We start from the raw sequence: 23280 nt of genomic DNA on the forward strand, positions 1-23280 counted from the left end.
TTGTTAACTTTATGTTTTAGAAAATTTCAAGCACATACTAAAGTAAAGGGAATAGGATGATGAACTTTCATGTGCCCATCACCCAGCTACAACAGTCATCAGCTACTTTGGTCTCATCTATGTCTCCATCCACTTCTCTGCAAAACCAAATTTTATTTAATAAGTAAATAAAATTTCAGACACCATATTTAAAATAAAATCCAGACATATTTTATTCACAAGTGTTCCAACATGTAGATGAAAAAGCTAAGCATAAACTAATTTTTCATTTATTTTAACTTAAAACACATTATTACATATATACCAGAACACAGTCATTTCTGGAGCATTGTAGCCTCAGATGTTAACAGTGTTAGAAATTACATTATTCAAGTACAGAGTTACAGGATATAGGATTAGGATGACTGGCCCAGCATTTTCTTTTCTTCATTTGATTTATTTGAGAGAATGAGCAAGTAAGAGAGAATGAGCAGGGGAAGGAGCAGAGGGAGAGGGAGAAGCAAACTCCCCACTGAGCAGGGAGCCCTATGTGGGGCTCCATCCCAGAACTGAGCCAAAGGGAGACTCTTAACTAACTGAGCCACTCAGGTGCCTCTGGTTCAGCATTTGCTAAAATGGATTCCATAGAAATGAATCTCATGAAATGCTCAGAGGTGGGAAAGTTCTTTGGTCAGATAAGTTTGGGTAACACAGCATTCTCTTCTTATAAATTCATGTATTATGTAAAATGAGGTCATATTTTTTTATTCCATTTTGGATTTAAAAAAATTTTTTTTTATTTATTAATTTGAGAGAGAGCACAAGTGGGAGGCAGGGGCAGAAGGAAAGAGAGAAGCAGACTCCCCACAGAGCAGAGAGCCGTACCCAGAGCTTGATCCCAGGACCCTGAGATCATTACCTGAGCCAAAGGCAGATTAACAGACTGAGCTACCTAGGCGCCCCTTTTTTATCCCATTTTGATTGATAGTAATATTATGTTAGAATATGCAGTATTTAAAAAATTATTTTTTTTTTTTTTTTTTTTTTTTAAAGATTTTATTTATTTATTTGACAGAGAGAGATCACAAGTAGACAGAGAGGCAGGCAGAGAGAGAGAGGGAAGCAGGCTCCCTGCTGAGCAGAGAGCCCGATGCGGCCTCGAAGGACCCCGAGATCATGACCTGAGCCTGAAGGCAGCGGACTGAGCCACCCCGCCCTAAAAAATTATCTTAATTGGGGGCCTCGATGGCTCAGTGGGACCCAGCTCAGGTCATCAGGGACCTGAGATCGAATCGGGGCTCAGCAGGGAGCCTGCTTCCCCCCACTCTCTCTGCCTGCCTCCCACTTGTGCTGTCTGTCAAATAAATAAATAAAAATTTAAAAAAAAAAAAAAAAAAAATTTATCTTAATTGAAGTAGAGTTGATACATAGTGTTATGTGAGTTGCAGGTATACTACTGGGACAATTCTGTGTTATGTTTCGCTTACCACAATGTTGCTACCATCTGTCACCATATAATGCCATTAAAATACCACTGACTGTATTCTCTATGCTGTACATTTCAATTCAGTGGCTTACACATCTCATAACTGTACTTCCCATTCTCCTTCGCCCTTTTTGCCCATTCTCTGTGCCCACCACTCTAAGAAACATCAGTGTCTTCTCTGTGTCTGTGGGTTTGTTTTGGGGTTTTGTTTGTTCACTTATTTTTTAGACTCCACATATAAGTGAAATCATACGGTATTTGTCTGTGTCTGACTTATTTTACTTAGCATAATACCCTTCCATTCTGTTCATGTTGTCACAAAAGGCGATGTCTCATTCTTTTTTTTTTTAAAGATTTTATTTATTTGTTTAAGAGATACAGAGTGAGAGAAAGAGAGCATGAGCAGGGAAAGAGGGAGAAGCAGGTTCCCCACTGAGCAAGGAGCCCAACATGGGGCTTGATCCCAGGACCCTGGAATCATAACCTGAGCCAAAGGCAGATCCTTACCCCACTGAGCCACCCAGGTGCCCCCATCTCATTCTTTCTTATGGCTGAGTAATATTAACATTGTATCTATAAACACCACATCATCCTTATCCATTCATGTATCCTTGGACACATAGGTTGCTTCCATATCTTGGCTATGATAACTAATGCTGCAGTAAATATTGGGATGCATATATCTTTTTTTTTTAAAGATTTTATTTATTTATTTGACAGAGATCACAAGTAGGCAGAGAGGCAGGCAGAGAGAGAGAGGAGGAAGCAGGCTCCCTGCTGAGCAGAGAGCCCGATGTGGGACTCGATCCCATGACCCTGAGATCATGACCTGAGCCGAAGGCAGCGGCTTAACCCACTGAGCCACCCAGGCGCCCCGCATATATCTTTTTTAATTAGGGTTCTTATTTTTGTTGGGTAAATATTCAGTAATGGAACTACTAGGTTGTATGGTATTTCTATTTTTTATTTTCTGAGGAACAGCTATACTATTTTCTACTGTGGTTTCACCAATTTACATTTCCACCAACAGTATACAAAGGTTCCTTTTTCCCACATCCTCATCAATACTTGTTATTTCTTGTTTTTTGACTGTAGCCATTCTGACAGGTATAAGGTGACAGCTCATTGTGGTTTTGGTTTGCATTTCCCTGATGATTAGTGATGTTGAGCATTTTTTCATGTATCTGTTGTCCATTTCTGTATGTTCTTTGGAAAAATGTCTCAGATGTGCTGTATAGAGAGTGATTGTATTAGTTTCATGTGGCTTACCTGGCAAATCACTAAAAATGGGGTCTTAAAAAGCATACATTTATTCTCTTAGAGTTCTGGAGGCCAGGAATCCAAATTCATTATCACTCACCCAAAATCAAGGTGTTGACAAGGCCACCCTTCCTCCAAGAAGCTCTAGGAGAAAATCTGTTCCTTGCTATTTTGGCTGCCAGCTTTCCTTGGCTTCTGACAACATCACTCCACTCTCTGTCCCCTCAGACACACTGCCTCTTCCGTTTCTGTATGTATCTGATCTCTCTCACCCTTCTTCTCAGAAGAACACTTAAAATTCTGTGTACTGCTTACCTGAATAATCCATGATAATCTCTCTATCTCAAAATCCTTAATGACATCTGCAAAGTCCCTATTTCCAAATAAGATAACATTTACAGATTCTAAGGATTAGGAAGTAGATATGTTTCATGATGCCATCATTCAGCCTACTATAGTGATTCTTACTATTGAGGGAGGTGAATTATGAGGGACTTCTACTTTATATAATATAATATTAAAGTTTTTCAATGAGGATACATTTTTGTATAATTAGAAAAAACTAAGATTATAATTTTTTAAGGGTAAAAAGAAGGGATAAATCACTTGCATTTATTAGTTCAGCAGATATTTTTGCACAGCTTACTGTTTGCCAGGCTCCTTGTTAGGGATGGGAGCAAATGTTGTATATTGACAGAGAACAGCAAATTATGATTATTTTGTTATTTTATTATTTTTGTTATTTTTTATGCTTATTTGTTATTTGTTATTCTACTCTATCAAGGAGAATGATTTTGGAAATGGTAAAATAATAATAGTAAAATGATACTAAACTTGGAATTGAAACCCAAAATAATTATCTATTAATGAAATGCGTAGATGCTATGAATAAAATGTAATTCAGATATTCAAAGAACTAAATATGACATTGGATAATCACTGATGTTAATCCTTGATTGCAGGAAAATGATAGGTTGCAGAACAGGAAATAGAAAATATTTTCCCTCTCAGGAAGGACAAGAAGGGGAATTCTGTAAATTTTCAACTGGTGAGCTAAATGTGAAATGTAATCTATTTCATTAGTAAGCTATTAATATTTTTGGGAGGCTTAGGGAAAAACTGCTTATCATTAGGGGCCAGCTTTCTTCATAAAAGCATAAGATGTGTCCATCTTAATTTCATTTATGAAGTAATTATCAGTAGATTGGGTTATGTTGTAGACAGAATATGTGTGATTTTTAGCAACACAATGACAGTTCATTTTTGTTTTTAAAAATGGAGAAATGTGGTCTTCTTGTTAAGTAGAATTGAATCGATCAGGGCGCCTGGGTGGCTCAGTGGGTTAAGCCGCTGCCTTCGGCTCAGGTCATGATCTCAGGGTACTGGGGTCGAGTCCCACATCGGGCTCTCTGCTCAGCGGGGAGCCTGCTTCCCTCTCTCTCTCTCTGCCTGCCTCTCCATCTACTTGTGATTTCTCTCTGTCAAATAAATAAATAAAATCTTTAAAATGCAAACTATTAAATTTTTAAAGAATTGAATCAATCATAAATAAGAACTGTACCACAGAAGTACGGATTATTGAGTCACCAGGAAACTGCCTCTGATGGTCTTTTTCAGGACTTCATCATTTTTCAGGCCTACTGCAAATAGTCATTTATGTGTATGTATAATTAACATCCATAAGTGTAATTTTTAAAAATAAAGCGTTTGGTTTTTTCTTTGTGGGTTTTTTTGTTAGTGAGAAGGGAGAGTGGCGGAAGGGAGCAAAGGGAGAGGTAGAGAGAATCTTAAGCATGTTCCATGCCCAGCACAAAGCCTGACATGTGGCTCAATCTTACAACCTTGAGATTGAGATCTGAGCCAAAATTAAGAGTTGTATGCTTAACTGACTGAGCCCCCCAGAAGTGTTTATTTTTAACAGCTCTAAGATATAATTTATTTACCATAAAATGTACTTGTTTAAAGTATACAATTCAGTGGTTGTTGGCCAGAGCTATACAGCCATAATAATAATCTAATTTTAAAATAGAAAATGGCTTTATTTTACCTGTAGTGTTTTAAAACTTGCCCTTTTTAATTAAGAATGTGTTATGACGGGGCACTTGGGTGGCTCAGTCACTTAAGTGTCTGCCTTCGGCTCAGGTCATGATCCTGGGATCCTGGGATTGAGCCCGCTGTTGAACTCCCTGCTCAGTGCAGAGCCTGCGTATCCCTCTCTCCCTCTCTCTCTGCTACTCCCCGTGCTTATGTTATCTCTCTTGTTCTGTGTCAAGTAAATAAATAAAGTCTGTTTAAAAAAAAAAAAAAAAAGGTGTTCTGGCTGTCTTTTCTTGTCAGTATATTTAGATAGAATTACATCATTCTTTTTACATCTGCTTCATACATGGAGATGTACTGTCAGTTGCTCAAACAATTACTGATGAACATCTAGATTGATACCATGTTTTGCTGTTATAAATGGTGTTACAAGCAGCATCCTTCATCTTTGAACCCTTGTGTTTCTTTGGTTGTATTGCATTGTTCTTCATAATCTTTATTCAAGCCTTAAAGTAAACTTTGTTATTCCAACCATTTTATGTCTCAGGAGACAGTTTTTGAGAGAAATAAATAAGCCAAGTTCACATTGCTTAAATTAACAGAACAAGTACTTGAATAATTTTTTGTTTTTCCATTACTTTCTGGCACCTCTAGGATTATGACAAACTAGAGCATTATCCAGAAGAGCATGGCTAGAATTAGGGAACTTAGGGGTGCATCCATCAGTTAAGCATCTGACTCTTGTTTTCGGCTCCTCCTTACTACGCCTTTGCCACAGGGCTCCACGCTCAGTGGGGAGTCTGCTTCAGGTTCTCTTCCTATCTCTACCTCTGCCCCTCCCCAACTCATCTTGCTCTCTCTTTCTAATAAATAAATATTTAGGGAGCCTGGGTGGCTCAGTGGTTAAGCATCTGCCTTCAGCTTGGGTCATGATCCCAGGGTCCTGGAATCTAGCCCTGCATCCGCTCTCTGCTCAGCAGGAAGCCTGCTTCTCCCCTTCTCACTCCTACAGCTTGTGTTCTCTCTCTAGCTGTGTCTCTCTCTGTCAAATAAATAAATAAAATCTTTAAAGTAGATAGATAAGTAAATAAATAAATAAAGGAACTAGGGATGCATAGGAGACACGTGTATTTCGTTTATCAACATATACATACATTGAGTTCTCATTATGTCAATCTCTGATAGCACTGAATAGTGATTATGAGAGAAAAAAGTTCTCATAGAACTTTTTTTTTTTAAGATTTTGTTTATTTGACAGAGATCACAAGTAGGCAGAGAGGCAGGCAGAGAGAGAGAGCAGGGAAGCAGGCTCCCTGCTGAGCAGAGAGCCTGACGCGGGGCTCGATCCCAGGACCCTGAGATCATGACCCGAGCTGAAGGCAGAGGCTTTAACCCACTGAGCCACCCAGGTGCCCCTCTCATAGAGCTTTTATTGTCAGTGAGGGTAGATAGACAATTAACAACTAAACAAGTGCAATAGTTTTAAACAGTAAAAAGTACTATTAAGAAAATAAAACTGGATAATTAGGTGGCCAGTCATTGAGTTAATGAGGAGGTAACATAAGGCTGAGTAGGAGGAGGTACTTACATTTGCCTGTAGACCTTTTTATGTAACATGAATGATTATTACTTTTGTAAGAATAGAAATGGGCACCTGACTGACTATATAGAGCATGTGACTTTTTTTTTTTTTTTTTGGTAATGGAAGAAGAGAGAGCATGTGGGTACAGGGAAGGGGAGGGAGGGAGAGGGAGAGAATCCCAACCAGGCGCCATGCCCAGCATAGAGCTGAACACGAGGCTCCATCTCCCGATCCTGAGAGATCATGACCTGAGCCGAAATCAAGAGTCAGATGCTTAACTGACTGAGCCACCCAGGTGCCCAGAGCATGTGGACTCTTGATCTTGGGGTTGTAAGTTCAAGCCCCACACTGGGTGTACAGATTACTTAAAAATATATGAGTAGAAATAGGCTTCTAGTAGATGATAATTACCAATGTTTCACATCCCAGTGGTACCACTTAGAAACTGTTTTACTCCAACTCTCTGAACCTGTTTCCTCATATACAAAGCAGAGATAGTAAACCCTCACAGAGCTGTTAAGATGGCTAAATAAGGATTTAGACAAAGTTGTTTAGTACTGCCCATAACAGGCTCTCAACATGTACTGAGTGGGATTTCATGATGCTCCCTGGAAAGAAAACATCTTTAACACTTGCTGCATATCACAGATAGAATGGCTTTCTTGCATTATTGCTTTCCCTATCAGTAAAGATACTTAAGTAGACTTTATGTGACTGTTCTTCTAGTATGTTTTTCCCCCCAGTTTACTTTTTTAAATTTAAATTCAGTTAATTAACATATAATGTATTATTGGTTTCAGAGGTACAGGTCTGTGATTCATCAGTTTTATATAATACCCAGTGCTTATTACATCACATGCCCTCCTTAATGTCCATCACCCAGTCCCCCGATTCCTCCAGCCCCCTTCCCCTCCAGCAACCCTGAGTTTGTCCAGTGATTAAGAGTCTCTTGTGGTTTGTCTCCCTCTCTGGTTTCATCTTGTTTTATTTTTTCCTCTCTTCCCCTATGATCCTCTGTTTTGTTTCTTAAATTAGTCCTATCAGTGAGATCATATAGTTGTCTTTCTCTGATTGACTTAATTTGCTTTAGCATAATAACCCTCTAGTTCCATCCACATCATTGCAAATTCTAGTGTGTTTTAGAAGACATTCATGCATTAAGTGAGGAATAAGACAAGTTGTCCACAGACATCCTTTCCCCATCCTGTCATTAATAAACTTACTGTCTCTAGAGTCCAAGTCCACAGTTGGTGAAAAAAGCTCCAGCATTTGTTTTTAAAGCATAAAGATATCTTCTGGACTTGTGGTTTAAAACCTTTTTAAAGCAACAATCCTTTCTTCTAAAGAAATCTTCTACTTGGGGGTGCCTGGGTGGCTCAGTGGGTAAGCCGCTGCCTTTGACTCAGGTCATGATCTCAGGATCCTGGGATCGAGTCCTGCGTCGGGCTCTGTGCTCAGCAGGGAGCCTGCTTCCTCCTCTCTCTCTCTGCCTCTCTGCCTACTTGTGATTTCTCTCTGTCAAATAAATAAATAAAATCTTAAAAAAAAAAAATCTTCTACTTGAAGTCTTATTTTATTTTATTTTAGATTTATTTGTTTAGGGGTGCCTGGGTGGCTCAGTTGTTAAGCCACTGCCTTCAGCTCAGGTCATGAGCCCGGGGTCCTGGAATCGAGTTCCACATCAGGCTCATTGTTCAGTGGGGAGCCTGCTTCTCCCTCTCCCTCTGCCCCTGCTCATGTGTACAGTCTCTCTCTGTCTCTTCCTCTCTCTCTGTCAAATAAATAAATAAAATCTTTTAAAAAAAATTATTTATTTGGAGAAAGAAAGCATGAGTGGGAGGGGCAGAGGGAGAAAGAGAGAGAGCATCTAAAGCAGACCCTGTGCTGATCATGGACCCCAACGCAGGGCTTGGTCTCACAACCCTGATATCACAACCCACGCCTGAAACCAAGAGTCAATCGCTTAACCAGCTGTGCCACCCCGATGCCCCAGAGTCTGATTTTAAAATCTAGAATTGGAGGTTCAGGGTGAGGTTAATGAGAGGCTGTCCATTGTATCATTCATTTACTAATCCCTCATATCTGTATATACTTTATATGCTTACTAAACACTTTTTTTTCCTTTAAGTTTTTAATTTATTTAAAATGTAATCTCTATGTGTAAACCTGGTGATTCACAGACCTGTACCCCTGGGGATAAAAATATATGTTTATAAAAAATAAAAAATTAAAAAAAAAATGTAATCTCTATACCCAACATGGGGCTTGAACTCATAACGCTGAGATCAAGAGTTGCATGGGCTCTGAGCCAGCAAGGCACCCCCGTTTACTAAGCGCTCCCAAAATTATATTTTATCGTCATAACCAGTGCTTGATATAATTTTATAAATTAGGAAATGGGCACAGAGAGGTTAACTAATTTTCCTCTCTGTACGGTAATCCTTAGTGGAGCCAGAACTATAACCCAGGTCTCTAACTGATAAATCAGTGTATGTTCTCCCCCAAACACATGGTACTGCTTTATCAGCTAATCACTTTATAGCTTTGCTTTTTTCTTTTACAGGGTTAATAATTTGATTGTAAAGAATTTCAGCATTCCTGGGGACTTCTGCAAAGGATCTTTTTCAGTCTTGCTCAAGAGAAAGTTCTGGATCGGTCAAGTAGTTCTTACAGAAGTCCTTTGTGTGGGTTATAAATATAGATGTTTTCATGAAGAGGAGTGAAAAGCCAGAAGGATATAGACAAATGAGGCCTAAGACCTTTCCTGCCAGTAACTACACTGGCAGTAGCCGGCAAATGTTGCAAGAAATTCGGGAATCTCTTAGGAATTTATCCAAACCATCGGATGCTGCTAAGGCTGAGCATAGCATGAATAAAACATCAACTGAAGATCCTCGACAAGTCAGGAATCCACCCAAATTTGGGACACATCATAAAGCTCTGCTGGAAATTCGAAACTCTCTACAACCATTTGCAAATGAAACAAGTCGGAGTTCTTCAGAAGTTAATCCACAAATGCTGCAAGACTTGCAAGCTGCTGGATTTGATGAGGTAGGAATTTTGAAAGACAAAAGAAAGGATTTTCCTTACTTTACACTATGTAAAACTGTTTTGGTGATCTACAGAAATGTTTCCTTTGAGAGAATTTAACTGTGTATACAAATTTGTATATTCTAATCAGCAAAGAATGTCTACAATTCCATTAACTAGTGAAACAAAATAATTAGTTATTTCTTTAGTTTTTCTCTGTGGTTTCTGGGATTTAAAAGGTCCAGTCATAAAGTCAGATGGAAATGCAGTTGAGGAAAGCTGCAGGGGAGGACAGAGTAGGTCTCTGAGTGCAGTAGGAGCTCTGGAGAGCCTAGTGGCTGTGTGGAAATGACAGTTTATGAAGTTTAAGTTCATACTACAGAGAAAGAAGTAGAATCAGGATTTCATTAAGTAGCTATGTTCACATCATTCTCAGGCCCAACTCTCAAATTCACAAAAACTAAAAACTTACATGTTGCTCAATCTGCTAGAATTTTGAAGTTTTATTTTGATGAAATTTCATTTCATGTTAATTATGCCAAATCTTTAATATTTACTCTTAGAATTCACGTTAAAAGTTTTTCATAGCACATATATATGTTTACAGTCATATATGTTTAGATCTATAATCTGATGTTTGGACTATAAAATTTTTTTTCCATGATAACATACTTTCTCTGAATATTTTAGGTGGCAGAAATCATTTTGGTTACCAATTGCCATGGAAAATGTAACTAAATGTGAATGAGCACATGTTAATTAAGTTCTCCTTTGAAATTATAGTAGCTTTTTTTGTGCTTATAAAAATACCCATTTCAGGGGTACCTGGGTGGCTCAGTTGGTTGAGCCACTGCCTTCGGCTCAGGTCATGATCTCAGAGTCCCAGGATGGAGTGTCTCCTTGGTCTCCCAGCTCTGTGGGGAGTCTCCCTCTCCTTCTGACCTTCTCCCCTCTTATGCGCTCTCTTTCTCTCTCTCTCTCTCTCATATAAATAAATAAAATCTTTTTTAAAAAATGTATTTCCTGTTAAAAAGTAAAGAAAACAATGAAAATTATCTTTTGCTCTACTACATAAAGACTTACCTTTAAAATTCTTTCATTATCGTTAATATTTTGGTGACCACATTTTCAGAGATTTCTGCAGTTAAAATTGATAACTTAAATATGCATTATAGTAAAGGATTTGAAAAGGAAGATTTCAACCAAACTGTAGAGAAAAAAGTTGAGTCTTTCTGGTGTACCCTGTTCATCCATTTGATTACTATTATTTCTGATCATTTTTATGCTAAGTGTTCTAAACATAATTGGATTTGTTTCTGAAAATAGATGGAGAGAAAGGAGGAGGAGAGGGCCTTTGTTGTTTTCCTGGTTAGTAGTTGAAGGATTAAGGAAATGGCTTCACATGGAGTTTCTGCTGAGTACTTTCTTCCTCATCTCTCAGCCAGAAGGCGAAGAATAAAGAAAGGAATGAATCATGGCACCTGAGTGGCTCAGTCTGTTAGCATCTGCCTTCAGCACATATATGTGAAATCATATAGTATTAGTCTTCCTCTGACTAACTTTACTTAGGTCAGTGGCCTATTTATCTTTGGAAATAATAACAGTAACTGCTTCGCATTACAAAGATATGTTAGCATTATTAAACAATCACACATTTCACATTTGTCACCTTATAACAAGGTTAAGCAAGGTTGCTTTACTAAAAGCATTTGGACATTTATCAATTCTCATTTGCCCAAAGAATGAAGTAAAGATATTATTTATCCCTACAGTGACATAAAGAATATGACAATTTACTTCTGCTGCCTCCTTGAATGGCTCATTCTGGTAGCTTTTCATTATATTGCAGGATTTTTTAAAAATCCTAACTTGGTAGTTTAAAATTTTTATCCAGGAATGCCTGGGTGGCGCATTTCGGTTAAGTGTCCAATTCTTGGCTTCAACTCAGGTCTTGATTTCAGGGGAGTGAGATCGAGACCTCCTCAAGTTCTGCACTCTGTTGAGTCTGCTTGAGTTTCTCTCTCCCTCTCCCCCAGTTCTCCTGCCATGCTTGCTTGCTTGCTTGCTCTCACATAAATAGGTCTTTTTAAAAAAAATTTAAAAGAATAAAAGTTTTATCCAGTTTTCATTTAATTATTTTATCATTTCATAAACCCTATCTATTCCTTTAGCTATTCAGGTTCAAGGCAGTTGCAGTTTTTTGAGAACATTTTGAGTGCTGTGTAAAATTAAAACCTCAAGTATTTCAAGATTAGTTTCTTTGTAGGAATAAATATTAAATAGAATTGATGTGTTCTTGGGGCACATAAATCTACAGTCACTGGAGTATATTTTTGCTGCTAAGCATGGGAAAAAAACCATAGTAATGTGGACACAATGTTTTCTTATCAGACTTGTATTCTAAAGTTACTGATTTAAGAGTCTGGGGTTTTGTTGTTGTTGTTGTTGTTGTTGTTGTTTTGTTTTGTTTTTTTGGTAGACAGAGATCACAAGCAGGCAGAGACGGAGGAGCGGGGGGGAGGGAGACAGGCTCCCCACTGAGTAGAGAGCCCGATACAGGGCTCAATCCCAGGACCCTGGAATCATGACCTGAGCCAAAGGCAGATGGTTTAACCCACTGAGCCAACCAGGTGCCCCAAGGGTTCTCTTTTTTACACTGGGACCAACACCACCAATTACAGATTTTTTTTTTTTTTTAAGATTTTATTTATTTATTTGACAGAGAGAAATCACAAGTAGATGGAGAGGCAGGCAGAGAGAGCGAGAGAGAGCGAGAGAGAGAGAGAGAGAGAAGCAGGCTCCCCGCTGAGCAGAGAGCCCTATGTGGGACTCGATCCCAGGACCCTGAGATCATGACCCGAGCCGAAGGCAGCAGCTTAACCCACTGAACCACCCAGGCGCCCCAATTATAGAATTTTAATAGATATATTAAAAGATGCAAAAAACATTCTAACATACAGCAATAATTATTCAGAAATAAAAATCAGCATATTAATCACCAAATACAATTCTAGTGCATTTAACAAAAATATGATTCCCACTATATTGAAAAAGGATGGTGGGTGCCAGTTTTCTTACCAAGTGAGATGACACTGCTGTGTGATAGTAGCATAAATACAGTTCTTTTGGCTTAATCAGTTTTAAACGTAAGTACTCCCTGTTGAATTTTAATTTGGAGTGATAAGAATTATTTTAAATTTGCACATAAAGTGAGACTTACTAATTCTTTTGTATCTCACTGCAAACTTGCAGAAATCTGGTTGGCATAAAATGTGATCACACTGTCCTTTTGTCTCTGTTAAGGATTGAGTGTGTTTGCTGTTAGCAAAAATCCAAAGAATGATGCTTTAAAGAAAGTAGTGACTTAGTTTATATAGCTAGCATTGGTCCACTCTCTTAAAGATGTTAGAACCTAAGACTCTTATGAATTTCTTGAATGTTTCTTCTTTGTGGCATCATGCTGTAGCACAGATGTCAGATCTATCATCTGGGAAACAGGTTACATGAAGTACCCATACCTAAAGCAGGGATAGCAGCATTTTCCCAGAAACCCTTGCTTTTGTTTCCTTGTCAGAATTGTCATGTGGCCACTGTAGCTATAAGGAAGAATTCTGTAAACAAAATGGTAACTTTTTCTAGGAAAGGGAGAATGGATCTTGAATAGGCAACATGTCTCTGCCACAACCTTTACTTTTTTTTTTTTTTTTTAAGATTTTATTTATTTATTTGAGAGAGCGAGAGAGAGCACAAGCAGAGGGGAGGGACAAAGGGAGAAGTAGAGGAAGAAAGATTCCTCGCTGAAGGAACCTGCCAACACAGGGCTGGATCCCAGGACCCTGGGATCTTGACCTGAGCCAGAGGCAAGAGCTCAACCAACTGAGCCACCCAGGTGCCCCTGCCACAACCTTTTTTTTTGGGTTGGTCTCACCCTAGTCATTTCAATAGGAAGATCATCTGTCAGTAGCCTGTTCATCCACTGGTCGTACTATTCCATTTCCATTTTAAAATATTGTTTCCTTTCAATACCAGCTCCTCTAGGCAAGTAAATAGGTGCTTCTCTTTTGAAAAAAGCCTATCCATATGTGTTCTGTATGTTTTTATGATTTATGTTTACATTAAAAGGGCAAGGAGTAGAGCAGGAGGACAACCCACTTCTAATCTGCAGACACTGCTTATGTGTTTTACATGTTTTCTTATTGAGGCCTCATATCAATTCTGTGAATCTACTGCAGATGAAGAAATTGAGCTTTAAAATATTAAATAATCTAAAATGAAACAAAATGGGACCAGGGAGGGAGACAAACCATAAGAGACTCTTAATCTCAAGAAACAAACCGAGGGTTGCTAGACAGGAGCAGGTAGGAGGGGTGGGGTGGTTGGATAATGGATAATGGGAGGGTATGTACTATGGTGAGTGGTGTGAATTTTGTAAGACTGATGATTCACAGACCTGTACCCCTGAAGCAAATGATACATTATATGTTAATAAAAATAAATAAATAAAATACTAAATACTCTGCTAGAGTTTACACATTTCTTAAGGGGGGGCATATAAATAAATCTGCAGTTACTGGAGTGTATTTTTGCTTCTAAGCATAAAAAAAACAAAAGCATAGTAATAGAACTCAAAGTCACTTCTGTTTGATGCCAGACTCTGCTTTTCCATCATGCCACATCACATCCTCAAGTCTTCATCACATAATCATTATATGGTGTTATTCTTATACCATTTGACTTAGATTTATGTCCTTGAAAATAAGTTTCTCTGAAAATGTAAGCTCTGAGAGGCTAGAAATCAGAATTACATAGCTCTTTTACAAGTAAACACAGTGACAAAGGTGTTTTTAAAATGTTTTAATGATACAAAAGAGTGGCTTCCAGTATTTTTGACTGATACCTTTTTAACAATCTGATAGTCTCTGCCCTTGCCTCAGGTCATGATCTCTAGAGTCCTGGTATCGATCCCGCATCTGGCTTTCTGCTCAGCAGCGATCCTGCTTACCCCCCACTCTCTCTACCTGCCTCCTACTTGTGATTTCTCTCTCTGTCAAATAAATAAAATCTTTTAAAAAAAAAAAGTGATATGTTACATAAAGGTGAAAGTATTAAAGAATGTTTTGAAGAATTTGAGGATTTGCTTTCTTTTTTGGCATGAGATTATATGGATGTTTATAATAGTTTTACAAACAGGAACTTAAATGTTGTGGTTTGGGGCCCTTATGAAGTTCTCTAGTGAAGCTAATAGTGCTCTTTCTATCCTAATTAATTATAAGATTTAAACTTTATTTCTTTTTTTAAAACTTCTTAACAGGATATGGTTATACAAGCTCTTCAGAAAACTAATAACAGAAGTATAGAGGCAGCAATTGAATTCATTAGTAAAATGAGTTACCAAGATCCTCGCCGGGAACAGATGGCCGCAGCAGCTGCCAGACCTATCAATGCCAGCTTGAAACCAGGTGATTAATCAAACATTTTTTTTCTCCTTTGTTATTGTTTTAAAATATTTATGTATGTCAATTCTTTAGTCTTAGAAATGCTAAAAGCATCACAGTAAGTTATAGTCTCATCAGGGTAATAGCATGATAGTGTTATACTAAATGAATTTGAGGATGAGGCCCTTAAAGTTTCATAAGTAATTCTGATAAGCAGCGACTGAGGTTGAAAACTTCTTGATTGGTTATACTGAAGCTGAAATATTTCTTTTTTACCACAGATATCATATTCAAACTATTTTTTTTGTTTTTATAATCTTGTTTTATTTTAAGAGTGAAAGATGTTCATCACAGAATATTTAGAAAGTAAGTAAGGAAAATGAAGACACCACTATTAATACCTATAAGATTTTGGTGTGTTTTTTCCCTCAGTCTTTTTTCCAGTGGAAAACCTGAGTGGGTTTACATGTGTATATTTTGATTCCTACTATTTAAGCAAAAAATGGAGTCATACTAAAACCTACTTGATTCACTTAATACATTGTGCATACCTTTCCTTATTATTAAAGGGTCTACAAAATAATTTTAGTAACTACATTTAGTTAGATTTATCACATACTTTATGTGACCAGTCTCTCATTTTTTGGTATTTGCCTTGTTCCCTTTTTTGCTGTTGTAGACAGCACTATAGTAAATCCTTTTGTACCTAAATCTTTATACATTCCTGATGATTTTGTAAAGGAAATTTTTGTTTTCAAAGTCTTGAAGAAATTTAAGGTTTTTCTTAGCTATTGCTTTCTAAAAAGGTATTTCCAACTTATATTCTCCTAATCAGTTGAATAAATGAATGCCTTCAAATTGTAAATCCTAGGTATTATGATTTTTGTATATTTAATGGCTGTGGAAATACTCTCTCATTTTATACATATTTCTTTGATCATTGGTAGTAAATATTTGGGTTATCAATTATTTTTATTTATTATTTATTGGTTATTTTTAAGTTGGCTTTTTATTCTTTGTTAATCTTGTGTTCATCCTTTTTTATTGATTAAAGAGGCCTTATGTATTCATTCTTCTTTTCATTCAGCAAAAATTTATTGTCCACTACTGTTTTAGGCCCTTTGCTCAGCATTGGGTATAAAATTTTTGCCATTTTGTAGAGCTGACATTCTCATAAGGGAGATCAAACCCTCTCACAAATGAATACCTGTAGGATTACAGCTACATACATGTGAATAAAGTGGGGTGAGTTATAGAGTACTAGGACTCCTATCATATAGGGTTTTTTGACCTAATCAAGGAGATCAGACCTTCCTATGAAACTGATAGTAGAGCTGATAGCTGAAGAAAGACTAAGGTTAATGGGAAGGGTTTAGTGAGGAAGGGTGTCCCTATGCATGGCCTGTTTGGCAAGTTCTGTTGCTATACTAGAAGAACTGAAAGTGGCTGTGACACTGAAAACAAGAGTATGCAACAGGACTGGAGAAATACATAGGGCCTGACTGTGTAGGACTGTCTGTTGATCTTATCCTAAGAGCAGCAGGAAGTTATAGAAACTTCAAGCAGGGTAATGATATGATTAGATTTGTGTTTCAAAAAGATGGCTGCAGTGGATAAGAATGGTTTGGGGGGTGGCGGCGACGCCTGGGTGGCTCAGTGGGTTGGGCCACTGCCTTCAGCTGGGATCAAGTCCCTCTTCGGGCTCTCTGCTCAGCAGGGAGCCTGCTTCCTCCTCTCTGCCTGCCTCTCTGCCTACTTGTGATCTCTGTCTGTCAAATAAATAAATAAAATCTTAAAAAAAAAAAAACGGATTGGGCGTTGGGTATCGGGATAGACTGGATAAGAGATACAGTAGTTCCCAGGAAATGAAGGTTATTGAGACTGGAGGAGGGCAGTGGAGTAAAGTGAGTGAATTAAGAGAGATGAGAGGGGTATAGTCAAGGATGTGGTGATAACATACAAGGGGTGATAATGGAGAGGAATGACTCTTAGGCTTCTGGTGCAGAAATATAGATGCAGTGTGGTGATCCCCCATATTATAAAAATGAATGCTAAGAGGGAATGGGATTTGGTGGGAAAAGATCATAAGTCTGGTTTTTGACATCAGATTGAGTTAGGTTCATTGAGTTATCCAAATGAAGATGTCAGGTAGGGAGCTGGATATATATACAATTACCCTTGTGTATGAAATAGGTCATTGAAAGAGATAATATAGACCAGAATGACAAGATGGCCTAGAACCAAGCCTATTACTTAGTAGCTGGCAGGAGAGGATAAGCCTGCAAAGATAGAAGAATTAGCTGAAGAAGAAGGAAATAAAAGAACAGTGTCTTGAAAGCCAAGGTGTGTATGTTATAAAATTACTAATCTGTAATGAGTTGGAACTTTAAAAAAATAAAAGATCTTCAGCATATAAGAAGCATATTCTTGCTAATGTTGTCAGTGTACCCTCATAGAAAAACTTCTCAAAGTGTTGTTTATACATGAATTCTTTACTTCACATCCATTTATTCCTCAGCCCACTCTAATTTGAATTATGCTCCCATGACTGAACAGAAACAAGTTACCACGTGTGTTATGGGCTGAATTGTGTCCCACCAAATTCAGGAAGTCCTAATTCCTAAAACCTCAGAATTTGGCTGTATTTGTAGACAGGGTCTTTAAGAAGGCAGTTAAGGTTTAAATAAGGTCATTTAGGGAGTCCTACATCGGGACTAAATATTTGGTTTAGTCTTATAAAATGATGAATTACTCCAAAATTTAATTTAAATTTAGATTTAAAATTAAAATTAAAATTTAAAATGACATATATAAGTACAGATATTTTGTTATTTATTTAACAGACCTAAAATTTCACTGTTAGATTTATGTAAGTTTCTAAGTTTTTGTTGTCCAGTTCCATACTTACAGTGGACTAGTAACAACATTTTAAGGTAGTGCTCCATATGAAAATGGAGGGAGAGGCTGGTTTGTTTGTTTTAATAGTAAAGACTTAAGCATGCTTAAAAGATAATAGCAGAGCTCCAGGTAAAAGAAAGAAATTAAATACTCAAGAGAAAAGGATCAAGTAAGGTTCCTGAGAAACCATGATAAGAAAGGATCCAAAGGGTAGGATGAGAGATTATTAGACTTATAGAGGAAAAGGAATCAACTATTTTGCTCTAACAGGAACAAACAAGATAAGGGAGTTCTTTCTGATGCTTTTAGTTTTCTCCAAAGTGGAAAATCACGTCACCCACTGAGAGTGGTGTGTGAGGAATGGGACAGGCAATTTGAGGAGATCCAGGACTAGAGAGAGTTGTAGTAGAGACGAAAAGAACCATTAGGATTTCCTGGCAGTGCTAAAGCCATTTGATGATGCTGATCATTGAATTTATGGTGGAATCAATCTGCACTCTGCATCACCTTTTCCAGCAGGCATGAAAAAAAAAGCTAGAATCATCTGTGACTAGAGTTCTACTAAACAAGTACAAAATAAATTAGGTAAGGTGGGGGACAGAATACTGCTGAAAGGGTGATTTAAATCCTTGATCAGGGCATATACCTGCTGTGCTGTTTGTGGCTTTTCATTCCTTCCAGGCTCCTCTTGATGACTTTGCTGCTGTCAGACTTCCTCCAGTATCCCACTTCCCCTTATTTACTGTTCTCCAGCCATACTGCATTTCTTTTTGTTCTTGGAAAATAGCAAGTTTCCATCTCGGGACCTTTGGCTGGTCTTAGATCATACGTCATCTCCTTGGTGGAGCCTTTTCTGACACTGAATCTCGTGCCTTCTATCTTCCTGTTACTTTCTACCATTTTAATACCATTTGTGGTTCCTTCATAGGAATTTATCATACCCAGCTGTTACCTTGTTTCCTTTTTTTTTTTTTTAAGATTTTATTTATTTATTTGACAGAGATCACAAGTAGGCAAGTAGGCAGAGAGAGACGGCGGGTGGCGGGGGGAGCAGGCTCCCTGCTGAGCAGAGAGCCCCATGCAGGGCTGGATCCCAGGACCCTGAGATCATGACCTGAGCTTAAGGCAGTCTTAACCCACTGAGCCACCCAGGCACCCCACCTTGTTTCTTTATTTACTTGTTTATTGGCAGTCTTCTCCCCCAAGAATGGAGGTCCCATCGGGCCATGGATATTTGTTCATCTGTACTTGGATTGCCTAGATACTCAATAAAAAATTAAGGAATGAATAGAAATGAGGGGAGGAGAAAAGGAATACAGAAGGGAAGAAGAAGTAGTGGACCATGGATTTAAATTAGCTGAAGTGTTGCATAAAGAAAGTGGAGGACTTGGGGCACCTGGGTGGCTCAGTGGGTTAAAGTCTCTGCCTTCAGCTCAGGTCATGATCCCAAGGTTCTGGGATCAAGCCCTACATCAGGCTCTCTGCTTGGCAGGGAGCCTGCTTCGCTCCCCCTCCCACCCCCACCTGCCTTTCTGCCTATTTGTGATCTCTGTCTGTCAAATAAACAAGTAAAATCTTTATTTAAAAAAAAAAGAAAGAAAGAAAGAAAGAAAGTGGAGGACTAATGAAGTAGGGATATGAAGGTCTTGGTGAAGTTGAAAAATACTTGTAGTGGTAGTTAAACGTGAAAGGGAGGAGAGTTGTGGTCTAAGTGCAGAAGCCTTAAAGAAATTATTTTGAAAAATCATATGTAGGTAATATCAAAATTAGAAATATGATTTTAGGAGTGATTGGAGGTTGAAGGAAGGAGGTCAAGAAACTGAGAGATGAGGGTAATGGGTTGTTTGTCCATGTGGACGTTGAAGTTACAGAAGTTGGCAAGGCTTAGGGTAGACTGAATGTCAAAACTATGGGTGAATGAGGATGAGCAAATAAGAGTTCATTAAGTGAGAGGAATAAATGTGGCCTCTTGGATAGAATGAGCTTCCAAAAAAGAGTATGGAGGAATAATAAGAGATAGAATCCCACATTTATCCCAGTTTATTTTTTAATTAATTAATTATTTTGGAGAGGGGGCAATAGTGGGAGGGTTTAGGAAGAGGGAGAACATGGAGAGCTCTATCAGAGGTACAGAACCGAGAAGGCAGTAAGCTCTAGGCTGACGGAGACTTTAACTGGTAAAAGCTGAATGAGTGAATATATGTATTTAGCCTCAGCTGACCATCTGAAGAAGGTGAAAGAGAGCTTGGTGGCCAGAGGACTTGCCTAGGTTGCCTGGAGTGATGGCTTTTTCTTAGTCATAGGCCCAGCATGCAGCCCGGCCTGGTTGAAACAGAGTGTTAAACTGTACATTCTGAACATTTACCAGTTTTTCCTCATATGTGTTTTGTTTTGAATGTTGCTAAGTGTTTTATGTTTTATGTATTTAGATCTATAAATCTTTATTATATATTCACTATTTGGAATGTATTATTTATATGTATTGCATGTTATACAAATGTGTTTTATGTGTATTTGAATGTGTTAAAGATCTTTTTCCAAGTAGTCAGACTATTTTAAATACTTCAGTTTGGGGAAGGAATTACCATTTATTTTCTTGCCTGTTTCATTTATTTGGAAATTCCAGTAAAGAGAAACTATAAAATCTAGACTTTCTTTCAGCTAATTATCTCCTGGTATCCTTGAAATATATTTAAAAGTAGTTGTATCTATTAAAATTACAAATGGACACACCCTTTGGCTCATTAATGCCACTTCTGATAATTTATCTACTTATATATGAAATGATATCTCGGGGCTCCTGGATGGCTTAGTCAGTTAAGCATCTGCCTTCAGCTCAGGTCATGATCTCAGGGTCCTGGGATTGAGCCCCATATTTGGCTCCCTTCTCCCTCTCCCTCTGATCCTTCCCCCTGCTCATGCTTGCTCTCTCTCAAATAAAATCTCTGTTCAAAAAAATATTTTTAAAAATGGTATATGTACAGAATTTGTCACTGCCTTTCTTTCTTTCTTTCTTTCTTTCTTTTTTTTTTTTTTGGTACAGCGAAAGACTACAAACATCCTTACTATTCTTCAGTAGGGAAACTGATTAAATTTGGGTACATCCAGGCTTCAGAGTAGCTCTGAGTGGCTCAGTCAGTTAAGGTTCCACGTTGAGCTCCATGCTGGGTGTGAAACCTAAAAAAAAAAAAAAATTAAATTTGGTTACCTCGGGGCGCCTGGGTGGCTCAGTTGGTTGAGGCCTCTGCCTTCGGCTCAGGTCATGATCCAGGGGTCCTGGGATTGAGCCCCGCATTGGACTCTCTGCTTGGCAGGGAGCCTGCTTCCCCTACCCGCCTCTGCCTGCCTCTCTGCCTATTTGTGATCTGTGTCTGATAAATAAATAAAATCTTTAAAAAAAAAATTGGGGTACCTCCATCCAGTGAAAACCTGTGGTAAACTTTTTAAAAGTAAGAAAACACTTTACAGACTGACAGAATCTTCAATATTTTAATAAGAGCCAGTCACAGCAGTATACATAGGAAGTAGTTTATTTACTTGCATATCCCCCAAATATTTTATAATGGCATTGGTTGCCTTCAGGGAAGAAAGTTGGTTGGCCAAGGGACAGAGATGGATATACTTTTGTACTTCTTGGATTCTGAGCTATGAGAATGTATTATCTAGTTAAGTAAAAATTTGAAAGGTAACATAAAACTGCTTAACTGAAATTTGACTTTTATAATTCTCAAAAGAGAATTACCATATAGCTATGTCAGAATTCCAAGCTAAATTTTTTCAAAAATAAGAGGTTAAAACATTTTTTTTTCTCTCTGTTTTATGACCATAGGGAGTGTACAGCAATCAGTTAACCGCAAACAGAGCTGGAAAGGTTCCAAAGAATCCTTAGTTCCTCAGAGACATGGCCCACCACTCGGAGAAAGCGTGGCCTATCGTTCTGAAAGTCCCAACTCGCAGACAGATGTAGGAAGACCTTTGTCAGGCTCTGGTATAACAGCTTTTGCTCAAGCTCACCCTAGCAATGGACAGAGAGTGAATCCCCCACCACCTCCTCAAGTAAGGAGTGTCACTCCTCCACCACCTCCTAGGGGCCAGACTCCTCCTCCAAGAGGTACAACTCCACCTCCCCCATCATGGGAACCAAACTCTCAAACAAAGCGCTATTCTGGGAACATGGAATATGTAATCTCCAGAATCTCTCCTGTTCCACCTGGAGCCTGGCAGGAAGGCTATCCTCCCCCACCTCTGAACACAACCCCAATGAATCCTCCTAATCAGGGACAGAGAGGCATTAGTTCTGTCCCTGTTGGCAGACAACCAATCATCATGCAGAGTTCCAACAAATTTAACTTCCCACCAGGAAGACCTGGAATTCAGAATGGTAGTGGTCAGACTGATTTTATGATACACCAAAATGTCCCTCCTGGCACTGTGAATCGGCAGCCACCGCCTCCGTATCCTCTGACCCCAGCTAATGGACAAAGCTCTTCTGCTTTACAAACAGGGGCATCTACTGCTCCTTCATCATATACAAATGGAAATCTTCCCCAATCTATGATGGTGCCAAACAGAAATAGTCATAACATGGAACTTTATAACATGAATGCACCTGGACTGCAAACAACTTGGCCTCAGTCGTCTTCTGCTCCAGCCCAGTCGTCCCCAAGCAGTGGGCATGAAATCCCCACTTGGCAACCTAACATACCAGTGAGGTCAAATTCCTTTAATAATCCATTAGGAAGTAGAGCAAGTCATGCTGCTAATTCTCAGCCTTCAGCTACAACAGTCACTGCTATTACACCTGCTCCTATTCAACAGCCTGTGAAAAGTATACGCGTATTAAAACCAGAGCTGCAGACTGCGTTAGCACCTACACACCCTTCTTGGATACCACAGCCAGTTCAAACAGTTCAACCCAGTCCTTTTTCTGAGAGTACCACTTCAAATATGACTGTTATGCCTCCAGTTGCTGAAGCTCCAAACTATCAAGGTCCACCTCCACCTTATCCAAAACATCTGCTGCACCAGAACCCATCTGTTCCTTCATACGAATCAGTCGGTAAATCTAGCAAAGAGGATCAGGCGAGTGTGCCCAAGGAAGATGAGAGTGAAAAAAGCTATGAAAATGTTGATAGTGGGGATAAGGAAAAAAAGCAGATTACGACTTCACCTATCACCGTTAGGAAAAACAAGAAAGATGAAGAGCGAAGGGAATCTCGTATTCAGAGTTACTCTCCTCAGGCATTTAAATTTTTTATGGAGCAACATGTAGAAAATGTACTCAAATCTCATCAGCAACGTCTACATCGTAAAAAACAATTAGAGAATGAAATGATGCGGGTAAAACCTTTTAAAATGCCCATTTCTATGCTTGATCATGTATTCGCTTGTTTATTTTAAAATATCGGTCCAATATTTTTCTTTCCTTCTATAGCTAATATATTATCATTGCTTACAAGTCAGTAATTTAAAGTACTTTTGATTAGACCATTTTATTTTAGTATTTCAAGATTTACTCAATTTCCTGGAATAAAGTTGTAATAAATTAAGAAAAATATAATTTATAGTGTGCT

At 38.4% G+C, this 23280-nt stretch overlaps 1 protein-coding gene across 1 annotated transcript in view; it reads left to right on the forward strand.

Moving 5' to 3' along the window:
* The window catches only part of LATS1 (large tumor suppressor kinase 1), a 52553-nt gene that overhangs the window by 13022 nt on the left and 16251 nt on the right, over positions 1-23280 (forward strand). Inside the window, exons 2-4 of the mRNA XM_004752779.2 lie at positions 8908-9395; positions 14686-14833; positions 21537-23047. Of these exons, the coding sequence (XP_004752836.1) occupies positions 9054-9395; positions 14686-14833; positions 21537-23047 (2001 nt within the window). The 5' untranslated portion in view covers positions 8908-9053. The remainder of the gene's footprint in view (positions 1-8907; positions 9396-14685; positions 14834-21536; positions 23048-23280) is intronic.

The sequence above is a fragment of the Mustela putorius genome, unplaced genomic scaffold, assembly GCF_011764305.1.
Source record: "Mustela putorius furo isolate JIRA1106 unplaced genomic scaffold, ASM1176430v1.1 tig00003863_pilon_pilon_pilon, whole genome shotgun sequence".
Lineage (NCBI taxonomy): Eukaryota > Metazoa > Chordata > Mammalia > Carnivora > Mustelidae > Mustela > Mustela putorius.